This window comes from Microchirus variegatus, assembly GCF_963457635.1.
Source record: "Microchirus variegatus genome assembly, chromosome: 3".
In the NCBI taxonomy this organism is placed as follows: Eukaryota; Metazoa; Chordata; class Actinopteri; order Pleuronectiformes; family Soleidae; genus Microchirus; species Microchirus variegatus.
The window spans coordinates 31,622,565-31,648,503 of record NC_139804.1 but is presented as its reverse complement, the minus strand read 5'-3'; the positions used below and the strand labels follow the sequence as shown (position 1 = coordinate 31,648,503).

The 25,939-nt window shown below is 40.8% G+C and overlaps 1 protein-coding gene across 1 annotated transcript in view; it reads left to right on the top strand.

The window, feature by feature from the left end:
• arhgef12a (Rho guanine nucleotide exchange factor (GEF) 12a) overlaps nt 1–20,024 on the top strand; it is a 37,809-nt gene extending 17,785 nt beyond the window's left edge. Inside the window, exons 4-41 of the mRNA XM_083887334.1 lie at nt 316–384; nt 3,356–3,454; nt 4,887–4,936; nt 5,115–5,172; nt 5,267–5,439; nt 5,596–5,649; nt 5,947–6,066; nt 6,301–6,408; nt 7,514–7,648; nt 7,815–7,916; nt 8,026–8,136; nt 8,245–8,343; nt 8,577–8,619; nt 8,898–9,003; nt 9,104–9,241; nt 9,359–9,391; nt 10,269–10,383; nt 10,472–10,577; nt 10,671–10,874; nt 10,965–11,103; nt 11,956–11,988; nt 12,075–12,226; nt 12,420–12,566; nt 12,734–12,819; nt 13,428–13,553; nt 13,732–13,846; nt 15,062–15,162; nt 15,257–15,334; nt 15,917–15,992; nt 16,092–16,259; nt 16,356–16,443; nt 16,537–16,614; nt 16,710–16,804; nt 16,936–17,142; nt 17,272–17,508; nt 19,245–19,474; nt 19,576–19,651; nt 19,748–20,024. Coding sequence (XP_083743460.1) covers nt 316–384; nt 3,356–3,454; nt 4,887–4,936; nt 5,115–5,172; nt 5,267–5,439; nt 5,596–5,649; nt 5,947–6,066; nt 6,301–6,408; nt 7,514–7,648; nt 7,815–7,916; nt 8,026–8,136; nt 8,245–8,343; nt 8,577–8,619; nt 8,898–9,003; nt 9,104–9,241; nt 9,359–9,391; nt 10,269–10,383; nt 10,472–10,577; nt 10,671–10,874; nt 10,965–11,103; nt 11,956–11,988; nt 12,075–12,226; nt 12,420–12,566; nt 12,734–12,819; nt 13,428–13,553; nt 13,732–13,846; nt 15,062–15,162; nt 15,257–15,334; nt 15,917–15,992; nt 16,092–16,259; nt 16,356–16,443; nt 16,537–16,614; nt 16,710–16,804; nt 16,936–17,142; nt 17,272–17,508; nt 19,245–19,474; nt 19,576–19,651; nt 19,748–19,758 — 4,166 coding nt within the window. The 3' untranslated portion in view covers nt 19,759–20,024. The remainder of the gene's footprint in view (nt 1–315; nt 385–3,355; nt 3,455–4,886; nt 4,937–5,114; nt 5,173–5,266; nt 5,440–5,595; nt 5,650–5,946; nt 6,067–6,300; nt 6,409–7,513; nt 7,649–7,814; nt 7,917–8,025; nt 8,137–8,244; nt 8,344–8,576; nt 8,620–8,897; nt 9,004–9,103; nt 9,242–9,358; nt 9,392–10,268; nt 10,384–10,471; nt 10,578–10,670; nt 10,875–10,964; nt 11,104–11,955; nt 11,989–12,074; nt 12,227–12,419; nt 12,567–12,733; nt 12,820–13,427; nt 13,554–13,731; nt 13,847–15,061; nt 15,163–15,256; nt 15,335–15,916; nt 15,993–16,091; nt 16,260–16,355; nt 16,444–16,536; nt 16,615–16,709; nt 16,805–16,935; nt 17,143–17,271; nt 17,509–19,244; nt 19,475–19,575; nt 19,652–19,747) is intronic.
• The last annotated feature ends 5,915 nt before the right edge of the window (nt 20,025–25,939 follow it).

The following is a 25,939-nucleotide window of genomic DNA, read 5'->3' as shown; positions in this document are numbered from 1 at the left end:
CGTTAGTTAAATTCACACACACACATTTTAAATAAATGAATATTTTGTGGAAAAGCATGAGAGAGAAGAGAGGGGATAAGTCGGCAAATAACTTAATTTAAGTGACTGTACTCCTGCCCATTCCAGCAGGTTTTTTTTTATCAAACTACCTATTTATTTGTTTTTTCTTCTCCCATGATTGTTTCTCTTCATGATTTTCTCTTTCCTGTTTTGTTTTTCCTTTCCTTTTGTTTGTTCGTTCTCGTTTTCTCCGTGTCGTGTGTTCGCTGTCTGTGCTGTCTGTGCTGTGATCTGCGTGGTGGGGGCTGTGAGCAGAAGCTCTGGTGGTGCAGAAGAGTGGCAGCAGCAGCAGTGTGCTAGCAGAGGGGAAGCCTGAGTCCTGTGGTAAGATGCTCCTGCTGGAATGGCCCCTGTGACAACTAGTATCTGTACATATTTCCGACCCTGCTGTGAAATTGCTACTCCGCGATAGTTGTAAATAATCATGTTTAATTGCCCGTAATACATTTCATTTAATTGTTTCTGTGCACCTTTTTACAGCTCTGTGTCTCTCCCCGTTGTTTTTCCATGCGACTGGGTCTGAAATAATTAATCTGCTCATCATTTGGTTTATAAACTTGTGGGTGGAAAAGATAATTGTATTTTTTTAGAGATGCGGATATTCTGTAGATATCTCTTGGTTTTGTTCGGCTACAATTTCATTTTGTTGACTCTCATCAACAAAGCATAAGATCAACAACTGAGAAGCTTTAACTTAGGAGCATTTCTTTTGATATAAATATTAGTGCTGGGCACATTAAAGGCGCCATATGTAAGAATGTGGCCAAAAACGGTTACTACACTGAAATTCAAAATACCGTGGTCTTTTAGGTTTCGTTTTTCTCCGCCATTGTAGCTCAGACGTAACTGGCAACCCGTGGTTGTCGGCAGCTGAGACTCTACTGACTGCAATGATTGGTCGACGGCGTTAGGTGGCGCCGCATGCCAAAACTTTCAAAACATATAGATGATTAGCGATGATTAAACAATATTTTGGCTCTACTGTTGTTGGTGAGTTCAGTATGTTATGTACATGAATATTATTCCTGAGTCTCTGTTACATATTAGTAGGTATTTATGGCCCGGCACCTTTATCGACGTGTGACGTCATGTTTACGTGACTCCCGATTGTTAAAATGAGTCTCTAAAGTATCGCTAAACTGTAAAACAAAGGGCACACATACGCAGTGCACAGGTACGCTGGTTATTTGTAGCATTGCTCTTTTCGTTTAATAAACAGATTGCTCCAGTTTGACTGTAGGCACGTTAAAGTAGCTAACTGGTAAACGGCGCCTGGACTTCGGTGCCGCGGCACGTAAACATGACGTCACACGTGTCTTTTCTCGGTCTGTCATCATGGAAACGCCTCATGTGTTAATGTGCGTTAATGCCATTAACCGTCGTTAACGTGCCTCAGTGTTGATAAATATAGATTAGCAAATTATCCCGATAGTTGCACACCGAAGCACTGGTGCGAGGTTTGCCATCCTCATTCCTAAATCTGACGACTGTGGCTCACGCTGTTGCAAAGCATACCTATCCATGATTTTGTGTGTGTGCTTTTCTTTTTTTAATTGCCAGATGTTTGTTAAATACTGAGCTTTTTTTTTATTTTTCATAAGCAAAAGTAGTATTTTAAACGCTGAAAAATATTTTTGGTTCAGTGGAAGCACAGCTGATACCATTTAAAAGACTGATATTGGATTACCTGGAGGCAGTTGCACTGTTTACCTTTATTTTCGTAAAAACCCACTTGAGTTGGATCTAAATATTAGGTTCTATATTTATGTTGAGTTCCAGTTAAGTCATCGTGTAAGTGTGATTTAAATATGAAACACAGAAAATAATACATACATGCTTACTGGGACTTTCATTAGTGTAGACCAAAGCTAAGCACCTTCTGAGCAGTGACATATTTGCAGAATCCACACCTAAGCAGGGTCAATAATGAGCCTCGTCTCCCGCTGTGGTGTGAACGTGTCATTGTACTCCTTCGTGCTTTTGCATCTGGGATAATGTTTCTGATTCTTTCCCTATTATTGGTCACAATGTGCACGAGAAGGTCTTCGGACAGAAATGGTCAGACAATGTGAGATTTTGTACCATATGGCTCCTCGCAGGGAGGCAGCTATGTAAAAATGGCAGTTTCTGCCGATGACCGTCTAGTCTCTACTGTTGTATTTAACAAAGTATGTGTGCTCCATTTGAGCCAGTTACATTTATTGTGTTTGGCCATCCGCCAGTTTAGAATCGACTAAATTCACAGATGAAAGGCGTTTATTGAGGCTCGAAAACGCTTTGACTTGGAGATTTATGAAAAGTAGTCTGACCTTTGTACGTGCAATCGTAATGACTTTCGTCTTTTTGTGATTATGTGGCTGCTGAAGGTACTCGGTCAGCGCCAAAGGTCAGTTTATTCTCTAGGGTACATGTCCGTGTCTTTTAGCTAAGGGTGCTGATCATGGATCAGTTAAAACGTCTGAATAATACATGATCTTTTTCGATTTAGGGATCGTATCAGTGCTACCTTTCCTTCGCGGTTTATATGAATCCTCTCTAAAATACTGTTAAATGAAGGAAAAGCTAAAACATCAGAAGGCAAATTCACTCCAGCCTTTTAACCCATATGGCTTCATCTGTCTTGTTGACACCCTTGCCCTCTCCCGATGCCCCTTCCCCCTGCTCCCTTAGTTCTACCTCACCCCCCTCTCCACTCCCTTCCCCCCAGGCTGTGGCTTTTGGCCTTGTCTATCTGCTCTCTGCTTTTTAAGCTCCTGTTCCTTCCATTCTCCAACCCCCCACCACTGTCACTGTCCTTGTTGCGATCGACTCACCTCCGCGGGTTGATAACAAAATCAATCCACGAGCCACCTCCCTTCACCTGGGTTTCAACTCGCTTATATTTAAAAGTCAACCTTCTGTCACTAATATCAACATTTCAATAACATCACACTGTGTTCCCTTTTGTGTGCGTGCTATCCTGTCAGTCAGCAACACGTTAGAAAAGCTCTGATGTTTGTTTGCCACGTTAATGAAACACTAACATTCGTCCTTCTGACCACGAACAACATGCATTATTTCATAATTAATGTATTGTTATTATTGTTATTATTGTATTACTCTTAAAAGGTCATTTATATACTTAATGTTATGTTTTTTGCAATGAAATTTACTTAAAATCAGACTGACTGAAATACAATACGTTTTAAGTCATGCAATTGCGAGGTTTATATACTTCAATGACTCCAGTGTCTTTCTGGTCCTTTTGAAGACACTGTTATGTGTTTTTTTTCTGTCCTGTCCGTCTCACTTGCAGGTCTGGTCCAGCGATGTGTAATCATCCAGAGAGATGAAAATGGCTTTGGGCTCACGGTCAGTGGTGACAACCCAGTATTTGTGCAGCTTGTCAAAGAAGGTAAGGCAGAGTCTCAAATTAAGATTAAAAGAAAATTAGTTATTACCATGTTAATTCCTTCTATGGTCTAAGCCACATATGTCAAACTCAAGGCCCGGGGGCCAGATGTGGCCCGCCTCGTCATTTTATGTGTCCCGGGATTGATTAAATGGTCTTAATAATCAGTGTTAAAATAGGTCCATGCTTACTTTAAGGCGCGTGTTGACCATCAACTACATTTCCCACAATGCATGGCGCTTGTGTTACCTGCAAAGTGACGGCACCGCCACTAGATCGCAGTGTATCATTGTATATGCATCATGCGACAAGTGAATAAATACAGAAAGTTATTTAGCAATATGTTACGGAGTAGTTACCTTTATTTGACATTATATTTGATTACATTTATTTACATTTATTCTGTGGAGTTTTTGGCCCTTTAAGGGTAACCATTATGCTGATGTGGCCCTCAGAAAAAATGAGTTTGACACCCTTGGTCTAAGCCATTGTAATGGGGCTGCTTTGACTGACTCTGACATCAAACATCATGGTAGTGTGATCTGAATAGTGAGGTCATTTGTTGTAAATACCCTCTTTATTTCTGCGTCGTCATGTTGTCTTTAAAAGAAGGGACTTTAACATAATACCGGGCTGTTATCAGGCCACAGAAAATATTTACAGTGTCAGTACAGTAGTGGAAAGAGACGGAAGAGGAAGGAACTGATCGGGCACCGAATGTTGCACTGTCATCATCTGGCAGCGTTTGCCTTTCCCTGCAAAGCCTCCCATGTGTGCTTTTGTTCACGACTCATCACAAAGAGAAGTCTACTTAGTTTCATTTGAATAATTTATAAAACTTGTTTTTCATCTCTTTGTAAACTGAGTAGCAAACGGACGTTTGTATCATGGCGTAGCTTCTCCCAGTCGTGTAAGTCACACGTCTGAGTTAAGACTTTAAAACAAATAAAATCCAAATATCATATCCCATAAAGCTGTATCATTTAGTCACAAGTCACACATGTCTTGTTTGGCCTTAGTCAGATGACACTGGTTCAAACCATAACCATAATCATAATACAACCGAAGATGCACATGGCAAGTATTGCATTTTCCTGTCTTTGGATACCGCTTGAGCTGTAATGCTGCTGACCACAGAGTCAGACCAGGATCTCTTAATAACCTGTCTCATGCCTAAATCCCTTTGTTTGTGGTGGTGCTGTGAAACAGGTCCTTCTTGTAATATAACCACTGTTATGGTCTTTTAAAATAGTCACTTTGCAACATCATGTCTGTCAGGATTCTACGGTCTATTAGAAATACCAATTGTTGCACCAGCAGACTATGTGTACCCTGTGAATTTCCACCTTCCTTTCATTGATTTTCATTCATTTCTCTTCTTTAATCTGCCTTTTTGTTGTTTAAGATGTTATTGTCTCCTCTTTTTTATTATCAGATGGGGCTGCTATGCGAGCAGGCGTTCAGACAGGAGACAGGATCATCAAGGTAATGTTCATATGCCTCCATATTTTAGAATATACATTATCCAAATGTTCTAGTAGTCCAAGACTAATGCAGAAGCTGTAGGCTGCCATCTTGTGGCCACTTACTATCTCTGCAGTCTCTGGCTCAGAGTGAAGCTTTTGTTTTCATTTGTCATCATCGTACCATTACTGTCTTCCAGGTTAACGGGACTCTTGTTACACATTCTAATCACATAGAAGTGGTGAAGCTTATCAAATGTAAGTTTTAATGTCTATATTTAAGTATAATCCACATTAGAAAGACACAAAAAAACTTGAATAAAAACATGTCTCTTTTTGATATTTTCCCCAGCGGGCTCCTATGTGGCCCTCACAGTGTTGGGGCGCCCTCCAGGGCTCGCCCAGATCCCTCTGACTGAAGCTGAGTCTGAAATGGTGGGCATTAGTATTTCCTCTCCAAACTCTCCAGCAACAGAACGCCCTTACAGTCCTCAGGGCAGACTCTCCTCTCCACATCCACCATGGGTATGAACGACATTAATGACTGCTGTTGTTCTTTTTATATATCTTGTCTTCAAAAATGTGTACTTAAAGACTCCCCATTGTCTGTGTGCTGCATATAGATTGTAGATATGCTACATTTGCATATAACATTTTCCTTTTGTTTTTTTCTATCGACAGGATGAAAATAGTATCCAGAAGGTCGACGCTTTACAAAAGATGCAGGAGTTCCAGGTTAGCCGAACAATCATTGCCACTTACCTTTTTTAAACAGCGTATCAGTGTTTTCCATAGTGGAGGAAATTGCAATCAACTGTCTCAACTCAGTGGTTGAATCATCTCTGATTGTCTTAATAGACCAATTTGTTCGAGTCGAAGCCAGCTACCATGCGTGCAATAAGGAATAGATTTTCAGACATTATTCTCAAATGCTCTCACATCCTATATACTTAATTATTTCACATTTGTGACTATATATATTTAACAAAATATTACTGGTCCTGAGTCCTTGTCTTGATTCCACTCCTCTAGGCCATGAAGGACGAGTACAGCAAGAACCCCTCCCCCAAACTACTGAAAGACATCCAGGAAGCTAATAAACACATTCCTCGGCTGCAGGGTCAGCTCTTCAAGGCCACTGGGGCAACACAGGTATAGAAATCGCATAAATTCAGCCCATTGAATGGGGTAACTATCTAGAAACATGATTTTATGTAGAGCAGTGGGAACCTGTGTGACAGCTTATTTGATATACTGTACATTTCCCACTGTTCAATGAGATTATATTCTCATATATTCATGTGTGTTAATACACATTGTATGTATTTTTAGGTAGTAAGATTTTCCACTATTGTTAACACTTGTTTTGTCTACTTATATCCTCAGGAGGCTGTTCCAGGTAGTGATACAGATGATGGTAGCATGTTTGAATCAGAGCATACTCTCACCTCCAAGGCAGACAACAGCACAGACATGTCCTGGAGCAGCACTCCTGTAAGTTGTCACATAAACTATATATGTCGTATTACAATTGAAGTCGGTCTCGGTAAAGTAAAAGACAGTAGATGCATTCCCCTATTTTGCAAAAGGTTAACAATCTTGAATCTGGATCACCACCAAATTTGTATATTTGGTCCATAACCTACATCCCCAGAAAATTCCTTTTTAAATGCATCCTTTTGAGCTCTGCTGCTCACAGTCGGCCACAAAAAGTGACTTGGCAAAGGTACTGCCATTGTTTTGTTGTTGCTTCTTTTGCTGAAATGTGACTGATTGTCAGTCAATACATTTCCATGCACAGTTAAGTTGACTGCGATGTTCAGTTCAGGGTTTCCCATACATTGACCAATACGTGGCAGGCTGCTACAGAATCAAAAGTGACCACCACAAAATTATTCTGTCTTTGTTTTACGTTTTGTGCAGTCCTTGCCTCACATACTGAGATGCATGCATGCAGCCATACACACACACACACACACACACACACACACACACACACACACACACACACACACACACACACACACACACACAGACAGCTGATTCATCTGCCTCTCCTCCTTCACATAAATTGCCTGCAGCCAATATTAAGTGAAGAAGTGGGATATTTGGCACAGAGAAGACAGTCGGCAAAATCTGGAGTTCACATACAATTAGTATCAGTGGTTTAGTCAGCGTCTTACACAGTATACCCACTACAAAACGGCTAGTATATCTGTAAATATCTCTATAGGTAAACCCAGACATGGTTATAGCATTATTTGGTCTTTCAGCTTGTCTTCATACATCCATTTATTTAAAAAAAACCAAAAAAAAAAACCAACAACAATTAATTAAGCACAAAATCAGTCTCCTCCTTGGTCCAAAAATATACCCGCCGGAATTTTACAATGTTCTTGTACTGAGTATTATTTCCAGGTATTAGCCAGCTGTGGTGCTCGAGTGCCCAAATCAGCTTAAGTTGTACTCAGTCGAAGCTAGATTTCCAATCCCATTACATGGCCATATTAGTCCGACTTTGAGTAATTTGTTTCAGTTTTCATTTTAGTTCTAATATGAATGTACCGAATATAACATTTTGTTTCATCCCCCCAATCAGTTATCCCACAGATTTGGGCCTGGATCCCCTGACAGTATTTTTCCAAGAGAGACATCTGGCCCCAGCCCAAAGAGCACACCCAGGAACAGCTTCAATTCCTGTCACTCCCCAGAGGCAGAGGACACCACTGACCTGGTAGCTATATACGTTTGTCTTTATGCTAATTATCCTCAAGCCATTTGCTTAATTCCTGCTTTTGTTGGTGCAAACAGAGTTTAGGGCTCTCAGTGCAAGTATACTGGAGCAGGATATTACAAACTATCCCATGTAATTTCATTATATATCACTGTCTTCCTCCCAGGACTCGGTGTCCCCTACAACAGTCAACAGTCCCTCCTCTTCCCGACTTGTCTCACAAATCATTGGAGCCGAGGACGATTACTTTGATTCAGACCAAGAACAGGTATTTTAACACAGGGCAAAAGCAAATAATGTCACAGCTGTCAGATAATCAATACTTTTCAGTAATCAGTTTGTTCTGGGATAATAAGACCTTTGTTGTACGCTTCCAGACAAATGGCCAGTGTAGCAGCTTTAAGAGCATTGAAGAGCTCAAGTCCCGGCCTGCCCACCTTGCAGCCTTTCTCCACCATGTCATCTCTCAGTTTGACCCTGCTCCTGTGGTAAGAACTGCTCGCTTCACACCTTGTGAAACTCTTCTTCTACATAGTTTTCCAGCCTAGCAGACTCCAGTGGCTCCATTATGACTCGCCCTAATCATGTGTCCACAGCTGTGCTACCTCTATGCTGACTTCTACAAGCAGACCAACTCCAAAGAGACCAGACGGGTGTTCATGGACCTCCACAATTTCTTCATTGACCGAGGAGCAGTGAGTGCAGCTTTGTTTGTTTCTTCAATGAATATGAAGACAACAACAGGCCTCTTCATGTCTGATTGTTGTTGTTTTTATATCCTGCAAAGTATCTGAAACACAAAAGAGGAGATTATACTGACTGTTTTATCTCACCCATTAACACATGGTGGTGATTACCTGTTTATTTCAGAGTGGACCTTTTTCTTACAATGAGTTGTTGGGGAATAAAACTTCAATCTTTGTTACAGAATTTGAAAGTTGCTGTTCCCGAGTCTGTCTCTTCTGATCTTGGTAAGTATCTCACACTGTGTTTTAGCTTTTGCCCAGTGCCAATTTGACTAGGTGATGTTTTTGTGTATCTGTTTATTGAAACCATTAGGAAAACCTCGTTATACAGTCCCTGTAAGTTCATCACTTACTCAGCCATGCACGTTCCTGACTAATCAAATGCTCCGATGGTTTGGAAAGCACCACTTAGTCTTAAAATTACCCATTTAGCGTGCACATGCCACAGTTCCCTGGTAGCTAGTGTACAGTGTATTCGAGTGTGTGTGTGGATGTGTTTTCAGACCGGCGGCGGACAGAGCTGATCCCAGAGGAAATCAACAGACAACACGTTCAAACACTGCAGGACTCTCTGCTCCTCGACATTCAGAAGAACCTTGAGGATTTCAGGTAAACCCGTTAACTCGGATTTTTAGCGATGTTATAGGTTGTAATCGATTGCAAATCGAACAACGCTGAAGTATCTTCTCCTCTGTGTTTGGACGTGTAGGCAGAAGCGCAGCATGGGTCTAACAGTGGCTGAAGTAGAACTGACCAGACTGGACCAAGAGCGAGTCATAGACCGTGGCACTCTGGAGCGAGAGCGTTCATATGCTGAAAACATCATCACAAAGATAGAGGATATCCTGTAAGTATAGCACATGTGCCACACTTACAGACGTGTTGCTGGTTCGATGCACAGACACTCACATTTCTAACCTTTAATAGCAAATAAAACTCTTTGCTTTTTTTGTATTGCTTCCAGATTAACTACTCAGACCACAGAGGAAGAGAAATGGTAAGCAGACCTAATCTTGCTTGGACTCTTAGTTGATTGATATGTAGAGTATTATGGGATAGCTCATTTAAAATGGTTCTTTACTGTGTCATATAGCTTTTTGTGCATTTAAAAGATCCCCTGGCTTACAAAAGTCAAGTTAGTCTGGAGCCCTGTGAAGGAGGGTCCTCTTCTCCTACAGGAAACACAACTCCTGAAAAGCATGACCGCCCTGACTGACTTTTTCCCCATTAGTAAATAACATGTAACACATGACGTACGTTGGTATGGGCGAACCAAATCTATTGTTATCATACCCACAGCAACAGCTCATTTGGAAGCCACTTGGTCAGATGCATGACATATTTTCCAACGCACTAAGTGGTTGACTATTTACTAAAGCGTGGGGCAGCTGACTCACCAGACCATAATTAAGAAGCAGAGGAGTCGAGAGCTACATTTACAATGCATTTTAAACACTTCAACATGGAAAACCTATTTCAGTTGCTCCTACTAATTAAAATTATGAACCCATAAATAGCCAAATTATAAGCACTTAAAAGCTACAGGGGCTCTGCTCTCTTAAATTATTTAATCATTTGCCCTGAATTGAATCAGTCAGTATAGTCTTTGCCATTTTAAACTAAGAACACATAACAACCTATTGGTGTCAACTAAATCCCTTCCTACATCCCCCACCACAGTTTACAAATGAAGCACTGGGACAGTTTAATTGATGATGTAATTTATGCATTAAGTTTTAAATTGAATTATTCAAAAGGTGTGACTGTAACACAGCCCAGATGTTTAAAATTGTATGAGGATTGCATATGGTTATACGCAGCATGAACTCTTCTCTCTTTGTTTGTTATAATTCAGATGTGTTGTTGTCTTTCAGCACTACAATGCAGTATGTCATCTATACATACATGAAGCACCTTGGAGTGAGGGTCAAAGAACCTCGCAGCCTCGAGTCCAAACGGGTCCGGATAAACTTTCTCCCTAAGATCAAGGTACTTAGAAATCCATGTATGCCCTTCGAGATTTACATTTCCCTTCACCATCTTCCTCATCTATTGCCTTGCTATGTTTTTCATACAGAAAAGCATAAAGACTGAAAAAGAAGGAGAAGAGAAGGTGAAGAAACCCAGATTTCCCAGTATCCTTGGACCCCAGCGTCGGCCGAGCCGCATTGAAGCAGGGCCAGGTGAGTGTTGACTTAAAGATGAGCAAAAATTATACTATATTTTACTTCTATGGCATTTTTTTTTTTTACAACTTTGACTCTTTTTATATTCAGTGGGTAAAGCCTTGGAGGGTCGCCCCCGTCCTCAGAAACAATTATCCCAGCCTATACTGGGGACAAGTGAACACACGGAAACAAGTCGTTTAAGAGGCAGCCAGTCGAGCGAGGGCTCCGAACTCACACACTCCATGTCTGTCAACACTTCGTCGCCAAACAGCACCACCTACAGCTCAGATACGAGCCGAGACGCTGATACAGGTGAGCTTCTGAACGACCAAGTTATACACTTATCATTAGAAGGAACTGTCAGACCAAGTGAAGGCTTCAAACTTCTAACTTATTTCTCAGGTGGAACTCCGACCTCAGGTCCACACAGACTAAGTGACGGCCTTCAGTCTGACTCTCTGGATGGGCTGCCGTACCCTGTTTCGCACTTTGACCTATACAGCTTGGACCAACTGCAAGAGGATGACCGAGAAAGTGACAAGTGAGTTTATATGAGTCTCATTTGAAAGTGACACATTGGCGTCTGTACAAAGTTAATAATAACCTCTTCTTCCCTGACCCTCTTTTTGGAGTCCCTGCTCAAAAATGACATGCCCAAACTAAATAGAGTAAATCAATGCAGTTACAAGCTCTATGTGGATTATCTTGGTATCAAAATAAAGATAACACTTGTGAGATTCCACCAGAGGTGCACTTTTCACTGTAGATGTCACTGTGCTAGAGTAAATGCACATGGAACACAGCATAAATGAAGGATTTTTTTCTCTCGCCTAAACAAATATTGCATTTTAAAGTAAACACCACCTTTAAAATATGCAGTAGGAGCTTAAAAACACATGGAGGTCATGTAACAACATGTGGATATGAGCTGTTATGAGCTGGATATGAGCAAAGTCTGATGCTGGTGAAGTGAAGCAGAGTGAAATTACAGAGGTTTTAGTAAAGAGATGTCTGTGCCGTTGGAGATTTCTTAGGTACGAAATTATTAAAACCCATTTAATTTTATTTACATGACACTAATGGTTTAAAGAACACTTGTTTTGAAAAAAAACAAAAAACTGATAACTCGCTGTAAATCGATGCTCCTTTTCACTCCTGCTGGTTTGATCCATCAGTGTTTTAACTGTTTCGTGAAGATAAGAATGGTTTATATGAGCTTTTAGCTGAGTTTCTGACCTTTCTGTGGGTATGCAGCATGTCTGTGTTTGTTAAAGTTAAATATGGTTTTATTTATTTATTTTATTATCTTTTGTCGCTGCGTGTGACACTGCCCCCGGTCAACCGTGAAGAAGAGGTTAATGTGCATTTTTTTCTGTGTACAATTTTTTTCTAGAGCTCACGAGGGAACACCAAAAGCCTTAAGAAGGTACATGATCTTTTAAGAAATTCTGATACTACATTGAGAATTTGTATGAGCCAAATATAAAGCCAGTAATTTTTGTTTTGCTGCAGGCTTGAGGGACTGGGTCCAGCTGACGTCCAGAGTGAGGACGACCAGGGAACAGACTCTGAGCATGATCCGCCGAACTGGCAGCAGCTGGTGGGGAGAGAAGTCCTGGCCGGTCTCCGGCCTCATGAAATAAAAAGACAGGAGGTTATTAATGGTGAGAAAAGAACATTGTACAATTCATGAATGCTCCTTTTGTTTTTCTCAGAGATCACTTGATTTTAAATGCATTTTGTGACACTGAGTAGTATTTTCTGGGATCTAACTCAAATCTATGTGAAACATATGTTAGCTTAGGCTGTGAAGATCATCGACCATCTTGAATTAACATCTTGCTATGCGTTCCGCAGAGCTGTTTTACACAGAGCGCGCACACGTGCGGAAGCTGAGGGTTTTGGACCACGTTTTCTACCAGAAGCTCTCCAAAGACGCCATCCTGCCTCCTGCTGACATCAAGAACATCTTCTCCAACTTGGAGGAGATTCTACAGTTGCATGGTACACATACTCGCAAACATATACACGTATAACTGGTTAATATCTGTTCATTTGCTTGCCTTGAACATTTAAAGATGGTTAGAGGCAATATAAATGATAACATAGAATATAAGCTGTTTGTCCTTGCACACATTGATGGTACTTTTGGTGTCTTTGGTGAATTTCAGTGTCCGTACTGGAGCAAATGGTCGCCGTTCGGAAGAGAAATGAGTCATCGGTAATCGATCTGATAGGAGATGACTTGCTCTCTTGGGTGAGTACAATTCTCAGGGTGAAATTGTATTTCCTCTCTTTTTTCTTTTCTTTTTTTTTTACAAAAAATAATGTCCGGTATCAAATCAATTTCAAGATGACTGATGAGGTTGGAAAAAATGTATTATTTTCCCCAGTCTCATTTAATTTATTTTGAAATGTCACATTAGCAGTCAGAAAATGGCCGTGAACTGCTTTTATGTGTAAGAGAAAAGCTTTTTGGCAATGTTTTCATACTTAAAATAACATTTGTAAAAAGCCTGAGTGACAAAACCTTGGAACAGAAGCCAATTCTTCAGTAAACGTCCCAGATTTGGCTGACGTCTCTGCATTTTGATAATGCATGGTACATTACATAAGGTTGCCTCATGTCAATTGGCACACATGTCTCAAATGTCTCAATGGGGGGATAAGTAGGATAAACCGGTCCCTGAGGGTCTGTGCAATGATCTAGTCTACATTTAAATTTGAAATCGTCTCTCTGCTGTGAGGATTCTGGGCACAACTGCTCATTATAATAGATAAACACTCAGTATTTCCATGGCAACCAAGTGTCTGATGTCTCTCTCTCTCTCATCCACTGCTCTGTCCTGTCCTGCATGGATACAGTTCAGCGGTGGCGAGGAGGAGAAGATCAAGCAGGCGGTGGGGACGTTCTGCAGTAATCAGCCGTTTGCTCTGGAGATCATCAAGACCAAGCAGAAGAAAGACTCGAGGTTCTCGTCCTTCATCCAGGTACTGACCTTATGCTCATTTACGCGCTTACAGCAAAAACCGGTGAAGTCAATGTTTCCCAGAAGCTACTGGACTGAATTAAATGCTCACAATGCTACATTCAGTGGAGCTCAGTCAGTATCTATAGTTAGAAAATGTATACATTTTGGTGACCGCATCATCTTTCATTGCTTTGCAGGAGGCGGAGAGCAACAGACTGTGTCGCCGGCTGCAGCTTAAAGATTTCATCCCTGTCGAGATGCAGCGGTTCACCAAGTATCCTCTGCTGCTCGAAAACATCGCCAAGTACACAGGTGCCGTGCTGTTGCCTCACACATCTTCATGCAGACATTAGTCCATATATTAAGCGTGTGTGTGTTTGTGTTTGTGTGTGTCTGTGTGTGTGACCTGATATCAAATTCCAAATACACTTTAAGAATAGATTAAATGAAAAAGTTAGGCTGAGAAATATTGGAATATGTAGAGTAAGAGAAGAGCCTGTTGTGACACTTGAGGTGATTTATGGCACACAGTAAAGTCGGTGTATTGGCTGTCCTGTTTCAGATGTGCAGTTTGTGTGTTTACTGAACTCGAAATGACAGTATAGAAATTAAACTCAAACCACTGCGAGATCATTGAGACATTGTCCCAGCGTTATGTCTTTTGTCCACTAGAGAGCAGTAGCACATTCCGTTTGTAGTTGCACAATGTAAAGCCGAGTGTAAATCTTTGATTTTTACAGTTTGTTAATTGTTTATGTAATTATTATCAGCTATTATACCCTCTCTCTTTTTTTTGATGTCATTATTTTGTCCAGAGGAAGGCACTTAGGCAACATTATGGATGAACTGCTGTTAAACACAACCAGCCACTCTTCAGTTTTTAGTTTAAATCTACTCTTATCTATTCCCGTCACTCTTTTGTCTCTCAAATCCAACGACTGACTTTGTCATCTAAAAGAAATGAATCCCTGCACTGTGGCAGTTCTTCTGCAATATGATTATTATTATTCAGAACATAGATCAGGTTATTAAATATGACATTTCATTTATTTGTGTTGCAGGCAAATTTGGAAATTCATAGGCCAGGTATAATCCCCCCTTTTTAACCTGAATGTAAGACGTAGTTAAATCCAAAGGAAACCAGCTCTTACATGGGAGATGAGTGGATTTAAATGAACCAAAAGGAAGTCTTAAGTAAGGTTCTGTGCCCGGACAGTTACAAAGATAAATGGAGAGATTATCATTTTAATGGTCCTGGAGCGGGAGTGCACATTTTAGGAAATGTATCACCCATTATTTGATTCATCACAGTATGGGGGGTTGGAGGTTGGGGGGTCTCACACAGAGATAAATCTCTAATGATAAAGTATAAGCGGCTATTATAGGATCACACTGCCCCCTGCTTTGTCATAATTTCTGAGAATGATGGGATGTTAATGGAGGGAGGAAATATCAATTTGCCGGACAGCCGCCTGGATAACTAAGTCGTTTTTTTCTTTTCTTATTTGGTATCATACCATTTTTCAGACAATACAGTGGAAAAGGACAAAGCGAAGCAGGCAGCAGACTGCTGTAGGAAGATCCTAAACCATGTCAACCATGCTTTGAAGGTATCTGAGGACAAGCAGGTATGTTGTTGTTTTCATTTTATGACTTGTTATGCAATGGCTTTGGTTTTAAAAGTGCTTACATTTACATGCTGTGTTTTTTCCTTCCATCCAGAGGCTGGAGGATTATCAGAGAAGACTTGACCTCTCCTCTCTAAAGCAGACAGACAACCCTATGATCCTGGAGCTAAAGGTGAGTCGTCCACATGGTCACGTTAACTTTAGTTTTGTTGCACACCGTTCAAAAGCTTGGGGTCACCTATACAATTTTTTTGTGTTTTCCATTAAAAGTCACACTTTTATTCATCAAAAGAGTTGCAAAATGAATAGAAAATATAGTCCAGACATTGACAAGATTAGAAATAATCTAATTTGCTTATGTCAAAGAACCAGCAAAACTGTTTTCAGCTGTGATGACATCATTGCACAAGGGTTTTCAAGGGTTTTCTAATCATCCAATAGTCTTCTAACGCGATTAGCAAACACATTGTACCATTAGAACACTGGAGAGATGGTTGCTGGTTATGGGCCTCTATACACCTATGTACATATTCCATAAAAACCAGACGTTTGCAGCGAGAATAGTCATTTACCACATGTATAGAGTGGATTTGTGATTCATTTAATGTCATTGAAAAAAAGTGCTTTTCCTTAAAAATAAGGACATTTCTAAGTGACCCCAAACTTTTGAACGGTAGTGTAGAATGAGGCTACATGGAAAATGACTCATAGACCAGTAGGAAGTTCTGTTAACTAATATGTTAACATTCATCAGAACCTGGATCTGACCAAGAAAACAATGGTGCACGAGGGACCACTGTCATGGAAAGTGAACAAGGACAAGACGATCGGTTTGTAATCGGTGCTTTCAAAGATTGATATAGAGCACAGCAGCCTGTTGTGCCCGTGTTTGCCAGTAAACACGTTTGTTGCTTCCCGTCTCCTCTCAGAGCTGTACACTCTCCTCCTGGAGGACATCCTGGTCCTGCTTCAGAAGCAAGACGAGCGTCTGATCCTGAAGTGTCACAGCAAAAACCTGGCAGGCACTGCCGATACCAAGCATATCTTTAGCCCCATCATCAAACTCAACACTGTGCTGGTGCGCTCAGTGGCCACAGGTCTGTCGACACCCCGCGAGCAGATGATTCAGAATCATGTACGGATGGACAGAATTATTAATCCTCAACTCCTCTGTCCTCCTTCTTTCTGTCCAGACAACAAGTCCTTCTTCGTCCTCTCCATGTCGGAAAATGGAGCCCAGATCTATGAGCTGATGGCACCTACGGTTGCAGACCAGAGAACGTGAGACATAATATCTTCTGATTGAATTTGACCGGCTAAACTTTTGTTGTTTCAGTGAATACTAACTCTTTTTTTTTTTTTTTGCTTAAAAAGATGGCAGGGTCTAATCATCCAGAGAGCGGACGCCATGAAAGTCAAACCTCACAACATCATACCATTACCTCAGAGCGAGTATGTTGCTTTGTCTTCTTCAGACCTCATTTAGATCGGTTGGATTTCATGTTGTTGTTTTTTTTAACACGGGATGGTTTTTTTTAATGTGTCAGCGGGGACAGAGACGGAGTGGAAATCATCACAGCAGGTGTTTCCAGGCTGAGTCGAGACGCGGACCGCACATCCACTGGCAGCACCCAGTCCACAGGTACCTGTGCCCACACATCAGTCGACTGAAATACTCTTTCACTGCTATTAAAATATTCCATCCTTCTCCACGTTGTAGATAATCCCTCTCTAATTATAACTCCTCTGACAACTGTAATTATGACTTCTTAGATAAAGAGAGCAGTCCGGCCTCTAGAAGCGCAATGCAGGGCTCTCAATCTGGTAATAATCCATTTGAGAGCGTGAAGGCAGCGGAGGAAGAGGAAGAGGAAGGTTTCGTGGACCCGGAGCTTCCTTCCTACCAAGTGGCTGAAGATTGCAGAGGAGGAGACTCGTTTAACGCGTTTCCCTCCAGAGCGGACGAAGCACTGAAAACACGTGAGCATGCACAGGAGATCATTCAAAAACACGTGCTGCATATGCAGCGAATTAACCAACTGTCCAATGATGCTTTAAAATAATAAAAAAAGTAAATAAACCCATCTGGATTCCTTACTTGATTTTCAGTGGCGGCATTAAAGCAGGTGTTGGTGACCCAGTTAATGTCCCAGGAAGCTGCGGAGCAATCCAATCGCTCCACAGGGGCTCGTCTCCTCAGGACCACCTCTCTGAGGACTCCCATCGACAGCCGTGCACGGGTGATGGTCCACAACGGCTCAGAGAAACCCAGCTGTCAGACCGAGGACCCAGTCCAAGACCTGGGCTCCGGGGACACGGGCTTCTTCGACACTCCCGACGATTATGGTAAGACTGAATCGTCAACGTTGCCATTTTAAAGGTCTGGTGTGTAACATTTATGAGGGTTTATTGTAGAGCTGAAACAATTAATCGATTATTAATTAGTCGTCAACTATTTTGATCGTCATTATTATTATTTCATGATTAAAACAAGATTTCTGATGGTTTCAGCTTCTTGAATGTGAATGTTTTCTTCGTTTCTTTGCTCCACATAACAAAGAAATCATTAAAAGTGAATCATTTTGGTTTGTGGACCAAACAAGACATTCAAGAACATCGTCATTTCCAGGTTTGACAAACACTGATCAGCATTTTTTTTAAATTTTCTGACATTTTATGAACCGAACGATTAATCAAGAAAATAATCGACTACGAAAAAAAATTGTTAGTTGCGGCTCTAGTTTATTGGCAGAAATGGAATATACTACTTGGTATTAGTAGGATTTTATTGATCCCGACTGCGATATCGATACTGCTTAGAGGAAGAGAGCCTTATTTTTGTATGTATTTAAGCTTGAATTTTATATTGTATTCTTGTAAAGTAACTACTTTTCTTAAATTTATCTGCCTTAATCTTTATTGATCCTAAAGCCGTCTCATGTTTTTTTTTTTTTTTTCTTGTTCTGGTTCTGTGGGATTATGTAGCACACATTCATTAAGTCTTAGTGATGCTAATGCAGCTCCACATTGAGCCTCTCATTGGTGTTGGAGCAGTGTGAACGCTGCAGTTAGTCACAGCAGAAATACACTACTGTTCAAAAGTTTGAGGTCAGTTAGAAATGTTTTTATTTTTGAAGGAAAAGCGCTTTTTTTTTTCAATGAATATAACATGAAATTAATCAGAAATACACTCTTTACATTGTTAATGTGGTAAACGACTATTCCAGCTGCAAACGTCTGGTTTTTAATGGAATATGTACATAGGTGTATAGAGGCCCATTTCCAGTGTTCTAATGGTACATTGTGTTTGGTAATGGCGTTAGAAGGCTATTGGATGATTAGAAAACTCTTGAAAACCCTTGTGCAATGATGTTAGCACAGCTGAAAACAGTTTTGCTGGTTCTTTGACCAAAGCAAAGTTATTATTTTGAATAAAAATCATTATTTCTAATCTTGTCAATGTTTTGACAAGTTCTATTCATTTTGCAACTCTTTTGATGAAAAAAATTTGACTTTTAATGGAAACCACAAAAAAATTGTATAAGTGACCCCGAACTTTTGAACGGTAGTGTAGGTTTGCGAGCGCCGCCCGTTTATGCGGAGCTACGTTTTTACACGCGGCGCATGATTTCTTCATATTTTTTTACATTTTGCAAAGCGACCCTGAAAACTTTAAAAAACGATCCGCCGTGATGGTTGGAGTAAACCTCCTAACGTCCGCTGTGTCTTCATCGTGACGAAAACAGCGACATTCTCAAAACTATGCAAGTACTAACGTAATATAAATATCAATCGTGTATTTTTGTTGTTTAGATTTAGTTTTTTTATATATAAGAAGGCAGTAACCTTTAAGAACGCTGTTTCTACTGAAGCTTAAATGCACAAATGTTTTCAAGTGGAATTTTACGACCAAGGAAAGAGAACCCTTACTCCACATCCTCCATTAGGTGACACTAATTCTTCCAAACTGATTGGAGATTCAATTTGTTTCCTCAAACGTCTCATAAAGTGGTTCAGTTTGATCGGTTCTCTTTGTCCCTTCTGTCGCAGTTGTAATGAATGATTTATTCTGATTCTCTCAGCAGGATACTTGGTCCTGGAGGGTTACGGTGGCCCAGGAGAGAGCAGCACAGATGATGACATCTTGGCATCAGCCACAGGGAAGCAGCTGAGGACCTCGCAAGGCTGCGCCGCAGACTCCGGCATCAATTTGAGGTTTTCCTCCACGTCACAGGCGGGCAGCCTCTCCTCTTTCAGCAGACAAGTTCTGTCTCACCTCAGAAACCTTCAGTCCAACCTAAACTACTTGAAGGTATCGTAACATTGAATCCCTTTCAACACAAGTTCAAAAACGCGATTCCCTGTGTCTACGTGATCTGACAGCCAATTGTTTGGTTTTTTTTCCCTCTGCAGGAGGTTGAGGCCAAGTATAATAATCTAATACGCCAAAGGCCAGATCGGCCAACAGCAGACACGGACGGAAACAAAGGTATCTGACTTCATGCTCGGTGTAAAACATGCGTCACTACACTTTCTTGTATCTGCCTCTTGTCCAATCCTTACACATACATTTTTATCCTCCCAGATAAGAGATAGTGGACGTCTCTGCCACAGCTTTTGACTCTGGTCCCAAAGAGGAAGTTCCTGACTTGCAAGTCTTGTGTCCTGGACTTTTGTGGACATCCTATAAGCTTGTGTTCTCTCACTGCTGAGTTCTCTTTTTTTTTATCCCCCCCGACCCCCCCACACCCCCCCGTCACCCACGATTTGCCGCAGAGAATGAGAAACTGAGTATGAGCAGAAACGTATGAAGGGAGGAGGCGTCTTTGCGATGCTGCATCCCACTCACCACCACCACCACCACCCCCCTCCATCAGCACAAGGCAATCAGGGAAGTGGGATTGCCCCAGAACGTCACCCCCCCCCCTCCTCCACCATCTAACACCCATTTCCCCCTGAACTCCCTGCAAGAAAGAGAACTTATACCAAAATGTACAAAGATGTGTGTTTAGAATATATATATATGAAACACGAAACAAGAAAAGGAAAATTTTAAGATAATGTATTAAGATTTTTTTTTTTTTTTTTTTTTATCCCAAGATGTATTTATTTTCTTTTCATTTCTTTTTTTTTTTTTTTAAGTGTTTCCACAGTGCTTGCATGCTTTTGGCCATGGCATTACCCTCCTTTTTTGGCTGCCCCTCCCCTTCTTCCTGCTTCAGTCACACAGGGTTAGTGTGAGTGTTTGAGTGCACACTAGCATACAAGCTTAGCATAATCCCCGGTGAAACTGCAGGAATATATTCAGACTGATAGAGGGCCAGAGGAGTTGCACTGGTGATGGATAGAGATCCCGTTGTGTTTTTAAGAAAAAAAAAAGTAATAGGGAAAAAAAAAAAAACTCTTCAACTGTGTTTAAGACTAGAATTTTAGAGAAATTCTAGGAGTGGTGTTCACTAGAATGAAGAGTCTGAAGGCTCTGATCTGGTCCTGTTGCATTTCCGTGCTGCTGCTGCTGCTGCTGCTGCCTCCTTCTCCCCTCATTGTGAGGGGGTATGTTGCCTTTCATCTGCTCCTTCGTGTGTGCTTCTTTTCTCTCTAACAGGCGTCATCCCTGTTGTTTTCCCCTCAAAAGTTCAGTGATTTTCATGCTTATTTATCCCCCCCCCCTCCACACACACACACACACACACACACACACACACACACACTCGTCTAAGTCTTGCTCTCTCATCAGCCCTGGAGTATCCTCTCTCTCTCCCCCCACCCCATCTTCTACAAGAGCGGTCGTGCTTTCTGTATTAGAAAAATGCTGCCTCTATCTGCGACTGTTGGAAATTCTGATCTTGACTGCCTGATATTCTAACAAAAGTGTCATGAAGTTCACCATATACTGTACATTGATCAAGTTGGAAGGTTATGCATAACTTTAATAAATAAATGGTGCCACAACACATACAAAAAAAGTGCCTTTTTTATTTTCTTTAACTTTTTCAAACAATTTTAGCTTACCCTTGAATCTGTATCATTGCATACGACTACTATTAATCAACCCGGATGATTGATCGTGAGCGTACACAGGCCTCTCGGCTCATCATGTACCTCCAAACGAAACATCGTCCTGCTGTCGCCTAACACACGGCGTCTCTGGTGTCCCGAGGAATTGAATCTCTCCCGATTATTTTTTTACATTTATTCTCATCCATTAATTTAGCAAAAAAAAAAAAAAAAGTAATTAAATTACCTTAGCAAATGGGATGGGAGGGGAGGGAGGGGAGGGGGAGACGCTGCAAGTAATTAAGAGAGTGGGAATTTAAAGAAGTAATGACAAACTGGAAACTTAAAAAGTGCTCTGGTAACAAAATACCTGAATCTGCAAAACCAATACTAAATCATTATTTTGAAAAGGCTTTTATTGTCTGAATGTTTTCATATTTTTGGATGCTGCTACTATCGTGTTTCTATTGTCTTCATGTGACAGTATCTTAGAAATAGTCTTTTCTTTAGTGAAGCGATTTGTTTTATTTATTTACTTATTCGTTTATGGGTAACACTTTAGATTAGGGAACACATATTCACCATTAACTAGGTGCTTACTAACATGTATAAACATACTAGCCCTTAATTAGAAATCAATAAGCACGTATTAACACCTTATTCTACCTCTATTACGACTTTTTTTTCCTACATAACACACAAAGGTGTACTAATAAAGGGCTAGTATGCGACTTATATGCATGTTAGTAAGCACCTACTTAGTGCTAACTATGTGTTCCTTAAACTAAAATGTTATCTATTTATTTGTTTATTTAAAATGCTGTGTGAAAGGCTGCCGTTTGCATTCATGTCTTCAAGAGAAGGCCGTGCCGTATGTTTTGTTTTCGTTTAAATCACTGTAAAGTGACCTTAAAGCTGTCCGTTGTAAGAGAATCAAGTCCAGTGTTTGAAACCTTTTGACAACTTATAGAGAAAAAACATTTTAAAAAATGTCCATCCTCTTACTCTTGCGTCAAAGAACTTCCCGTTGACCTTAACAGTAAGAAATGTTTTTTTGGAGACACTTGGCAGAGCTAAATGTCAAGAGGAAGAGTCTGCTGCTTTTAAAGGAACCATCAGAGATGTATTGACAGAGGGGGGAGGGGGGGGATTATTTGGGGTATGATGGTTATTTCCAGCAGGTGGCAAACTTCTACCATTAAATGTGGTGTTGAGAAGACTCACCCTGAAACCTGCAGTGACATGGGGCGTTTTAAATAACATGCATTTAACTCCAGTGTCTGTGAAGATGACCCTATAGGTGACTTTATAATCTGGGTTTATGACGGTTTTGGTTGGCGCGTCTGCAACAGTTGCTTCACGTATATGTTCCCCCTCTTTTTCTCTCTGAGAGAAAGAGAAGTGCATGTACTGTACGTGAGACGTCGAGAGAGAGAGAGGAGGTTATGACGACACAATGAGAAGCCGGACAAGGAATGAATGGAAGATTAATAATAAAAAAATAGCGAGGAAGGGCCATAAATTACGAGCGACAGAAAGGAAGACGGTAGGAACAGTGTGGAAAGGACACAAGGAGGATGAAGAGAGGGCAGAGGGACCATAATTGATTGTCTAGTTTCTCCACATGCACCTGTCACCAAGCTAATTGGAGTGGCGAAGACAAAGGGGGGGAGAGAGGTGTCCGTCATATCAACGCCTTCCAGGAGGGCAGTCGGTGTCGAGCTCCGACGAGACGAAATCTTTGTCCTCCTCCCGCTTAAGGTATGCAACAGTGCTGGGGGATCACAGGCAGGAAAAAATTAAGCTTTGTCCTTTTTGGTGGAATGTGAAATTATTACCGTCATGTACAAGCGAAAGCTGTGTGTTTTCACCCACAAGGCCTTTTTGAAATTGTGTCGTCCTTTAAAGGACTCAAATTATACCCTATTTCTCCAAGTTAACCTAGTTCCCTGGTGTCCTAATGAACATGTCTGTGACATGCTTTGGTCAAAATACCATAAGGATGAAGCACCACAGCAGTTCAATCACCCTGCCAAAACAGCCCTGTTCAGAACGCTCTGTTTAGTAGTATCTCTTTAGGTCCACCTTAAAGGTCCACCTTAAAAAAAGTTAAATGAAACTTAAGGGACAGGAAATGACATCAGCCACAGAGGCTACTGGGAGCTAACAGCAGTTAGCATTTGGAAAAGTGATCATTTGCAGGCTCTAGCAGGCACATTGCCGTCATATATAACATGTATCCACTGGACAGATAAATCCTCTGAGGCTGGAAGTTTGTGTAGAACTCTGTGCTGCACTGTGGAGCCAAGAATAGAACTTTTCCTGGACATTACTGGTTTTCGGATTGTTTTACGGACAAAGCGGAGCTCCCGAGACAACAATTCCTGGAATTTAGCGTCTTGTGACGTCCCAGTGAGTGCGGAAGTCAACATCGCGTGTTTCATCTCCTGTACTTAGACTGAGGAGGACCACAAAAACATGAGTGAGTCATCTTTTTTTCACACTTTTGCCGACTGATAGGACCTCCAGAGTCCCAAATATAAGGATTTAAATGATTAAAAAGTTGATTTTGCATGATGTGTCCCCTTTAAATAGAGCAGGGGAAAACATTCACTCACGTGTTTCCAGACACAGTTTTTCACAAATGTGGCATAAATAGTGTGACATTTATCACAACGTGGTGGTGGTTGTTGTTGTTGTCGTCGTCGCCCGTGAGTCTTCATTCCAAGATCCTTGATGAAATAAATGAACTTTCGTAGGACGCAAACAAAATGAGATTTCCTTCCACGTGTAAGCGACATATAATCAAATCGGCGTCGCTCAACTCGTTGGCTCATGTGCAGCATGTGTTTCGAGAAAATATAATTTCTCATCAATATGCTAATGCGTCTACAAGTGTATCTACTGCCATTCTGGTATTCCAGGTCGCTTATATGTTTTGCTCCTGCCAGTCTGCAGCCCCACTCCTCATCCTGTATCTCCTGTAGCAGGAATTGAATGAAAACCCTACATTGTTCCTGCATGACTATAGTTACTGCAGCCGCCTTGTTTGCATTCATCGTCACTCGCTGCCCTGTGATAAAACTTGAAATTGCTGCTCTGCAAATCATGCGCCGAATGGGGGCCTCGTTCACTATTTGGTCGTGTTTCGTTTCAGCGTTTAGGCGTGGAGTTCATCGATATTCATTCATGTGTTGTGCAGCCGCACAATGAATCCCGAGCCACTGCTCAGCAAAGCGTCCCCCGACGTACTGTATATGGTTGAGTATACATCATTGTGTGGTCAGCAGGATTTTGTGAGGTCAGTGAGTGAAGCATAAGATCGGCCAATGAAATAATTGAGTACATTCAGCTGCACGTTTCCTCGCAGTCACAGTGGGGATTGTTTTCCCTATGCAATAAATCATTGTCTCGTTGTGTGTGTGCTTGTGATCAAAGACGATATTATATTTCAGTCTGTGGAGGGACAGAAATAATTAGAAAAGAATACAAAAATGGAATGCTTCTAACAAAGTTGGATTCAAATGTATCAGATATGCAGATGGTGATTTATGGCTGTGGCCTTTCTCTGTTTTGAAAAAGGGAAGGTGTTTGTCAAAAATGCCTCTCTAAACGTTCACATGTTCACTTTCTATTATAATATTCACAGTGACAGTGGCGTTTTTATTAGAAAGACACGTTTTCTTCACTCTTAGGGTTAATAAGGGTTCCAAAAGGGAACTTTCCCGAAGAAAGGTTTTTTTTCGAAGGGGTTCTTGGTAACACTAATGGTTCCAGTAAGAACCGTTTTGATCCAGAGAACCCTTTTAAAACCCCTTTCCTGAATAAAAGGGTTTTAAAAGGGTTCTTGGTGGAACCATCCAAAAGGGTTTCAGAGCCAAAAAGGGTTCTCCTATGAGCGAACTAAGCCGCTACTTAGGGCCTCATGGCCACTAGAGGGCCCCCAAGAGCAATTAACTAAAAAAATAAATAATTAAAAGTTTGGATTGTTGTAGTTTATTTAGAATTTTTCTCCCCATTTTTACCAAAGCTTTTTCACAGTTTTTACATAGTTGTCAGATGTGATTATTTAACTTTACATTTTATTGATAAACCATTTTTATTACCTTGTTCCGGTTGCATCTGTTGATTTACATTATTATTTGTAAGTATTTGTTTGATATGTATTTGTTTATTTTATTTAATGCTGTGTTTTTTGTATAAGTTAAAATCTTTGTTACTTAAGTCAAATCTTTGTATTACAGGCGTGTATTTTGAATCCCCCCCAAAGATTGTGCACATTTTTAGATTTTCAGACCTTAATATCTTAATATTTTATTCATAAACCGTTTGGTTTTATTTATTGATTCACTGTGTCGCCAGTAGGGGGAGTTGCTGATTTTGCCAAATATTAATTGAAAGATTTTTCTGTAATATTGCATATCTGGTGTCTGCTTCCATGCAACAAAAAGTTCTCACATTTAGTTTTACAAGTGTATTTGTATTTGTGACAGAGTAGAATAAGTAGAATATCTTTAGTGTAGTAGGTGTGTGAATGATCAATAATCATTATTATTGGCAGTAACAGAGGGCCCCAAAATCAAATTTTGCTTAAGGCCCCAGGGAGGCTTGGGCCGGCCCTGCGAAGAACCTTATATGGTTCTACTTCGCGCTTTTATATCTAAGAGTGTTGTTAATGATCTGAACCAAATCATGTTTACACGTCACAGTCAATGACGGGACATGTGATGCTTCCCTGTAATACGTCACCTCAATAACCTGACCTTATGAGATTGATTTC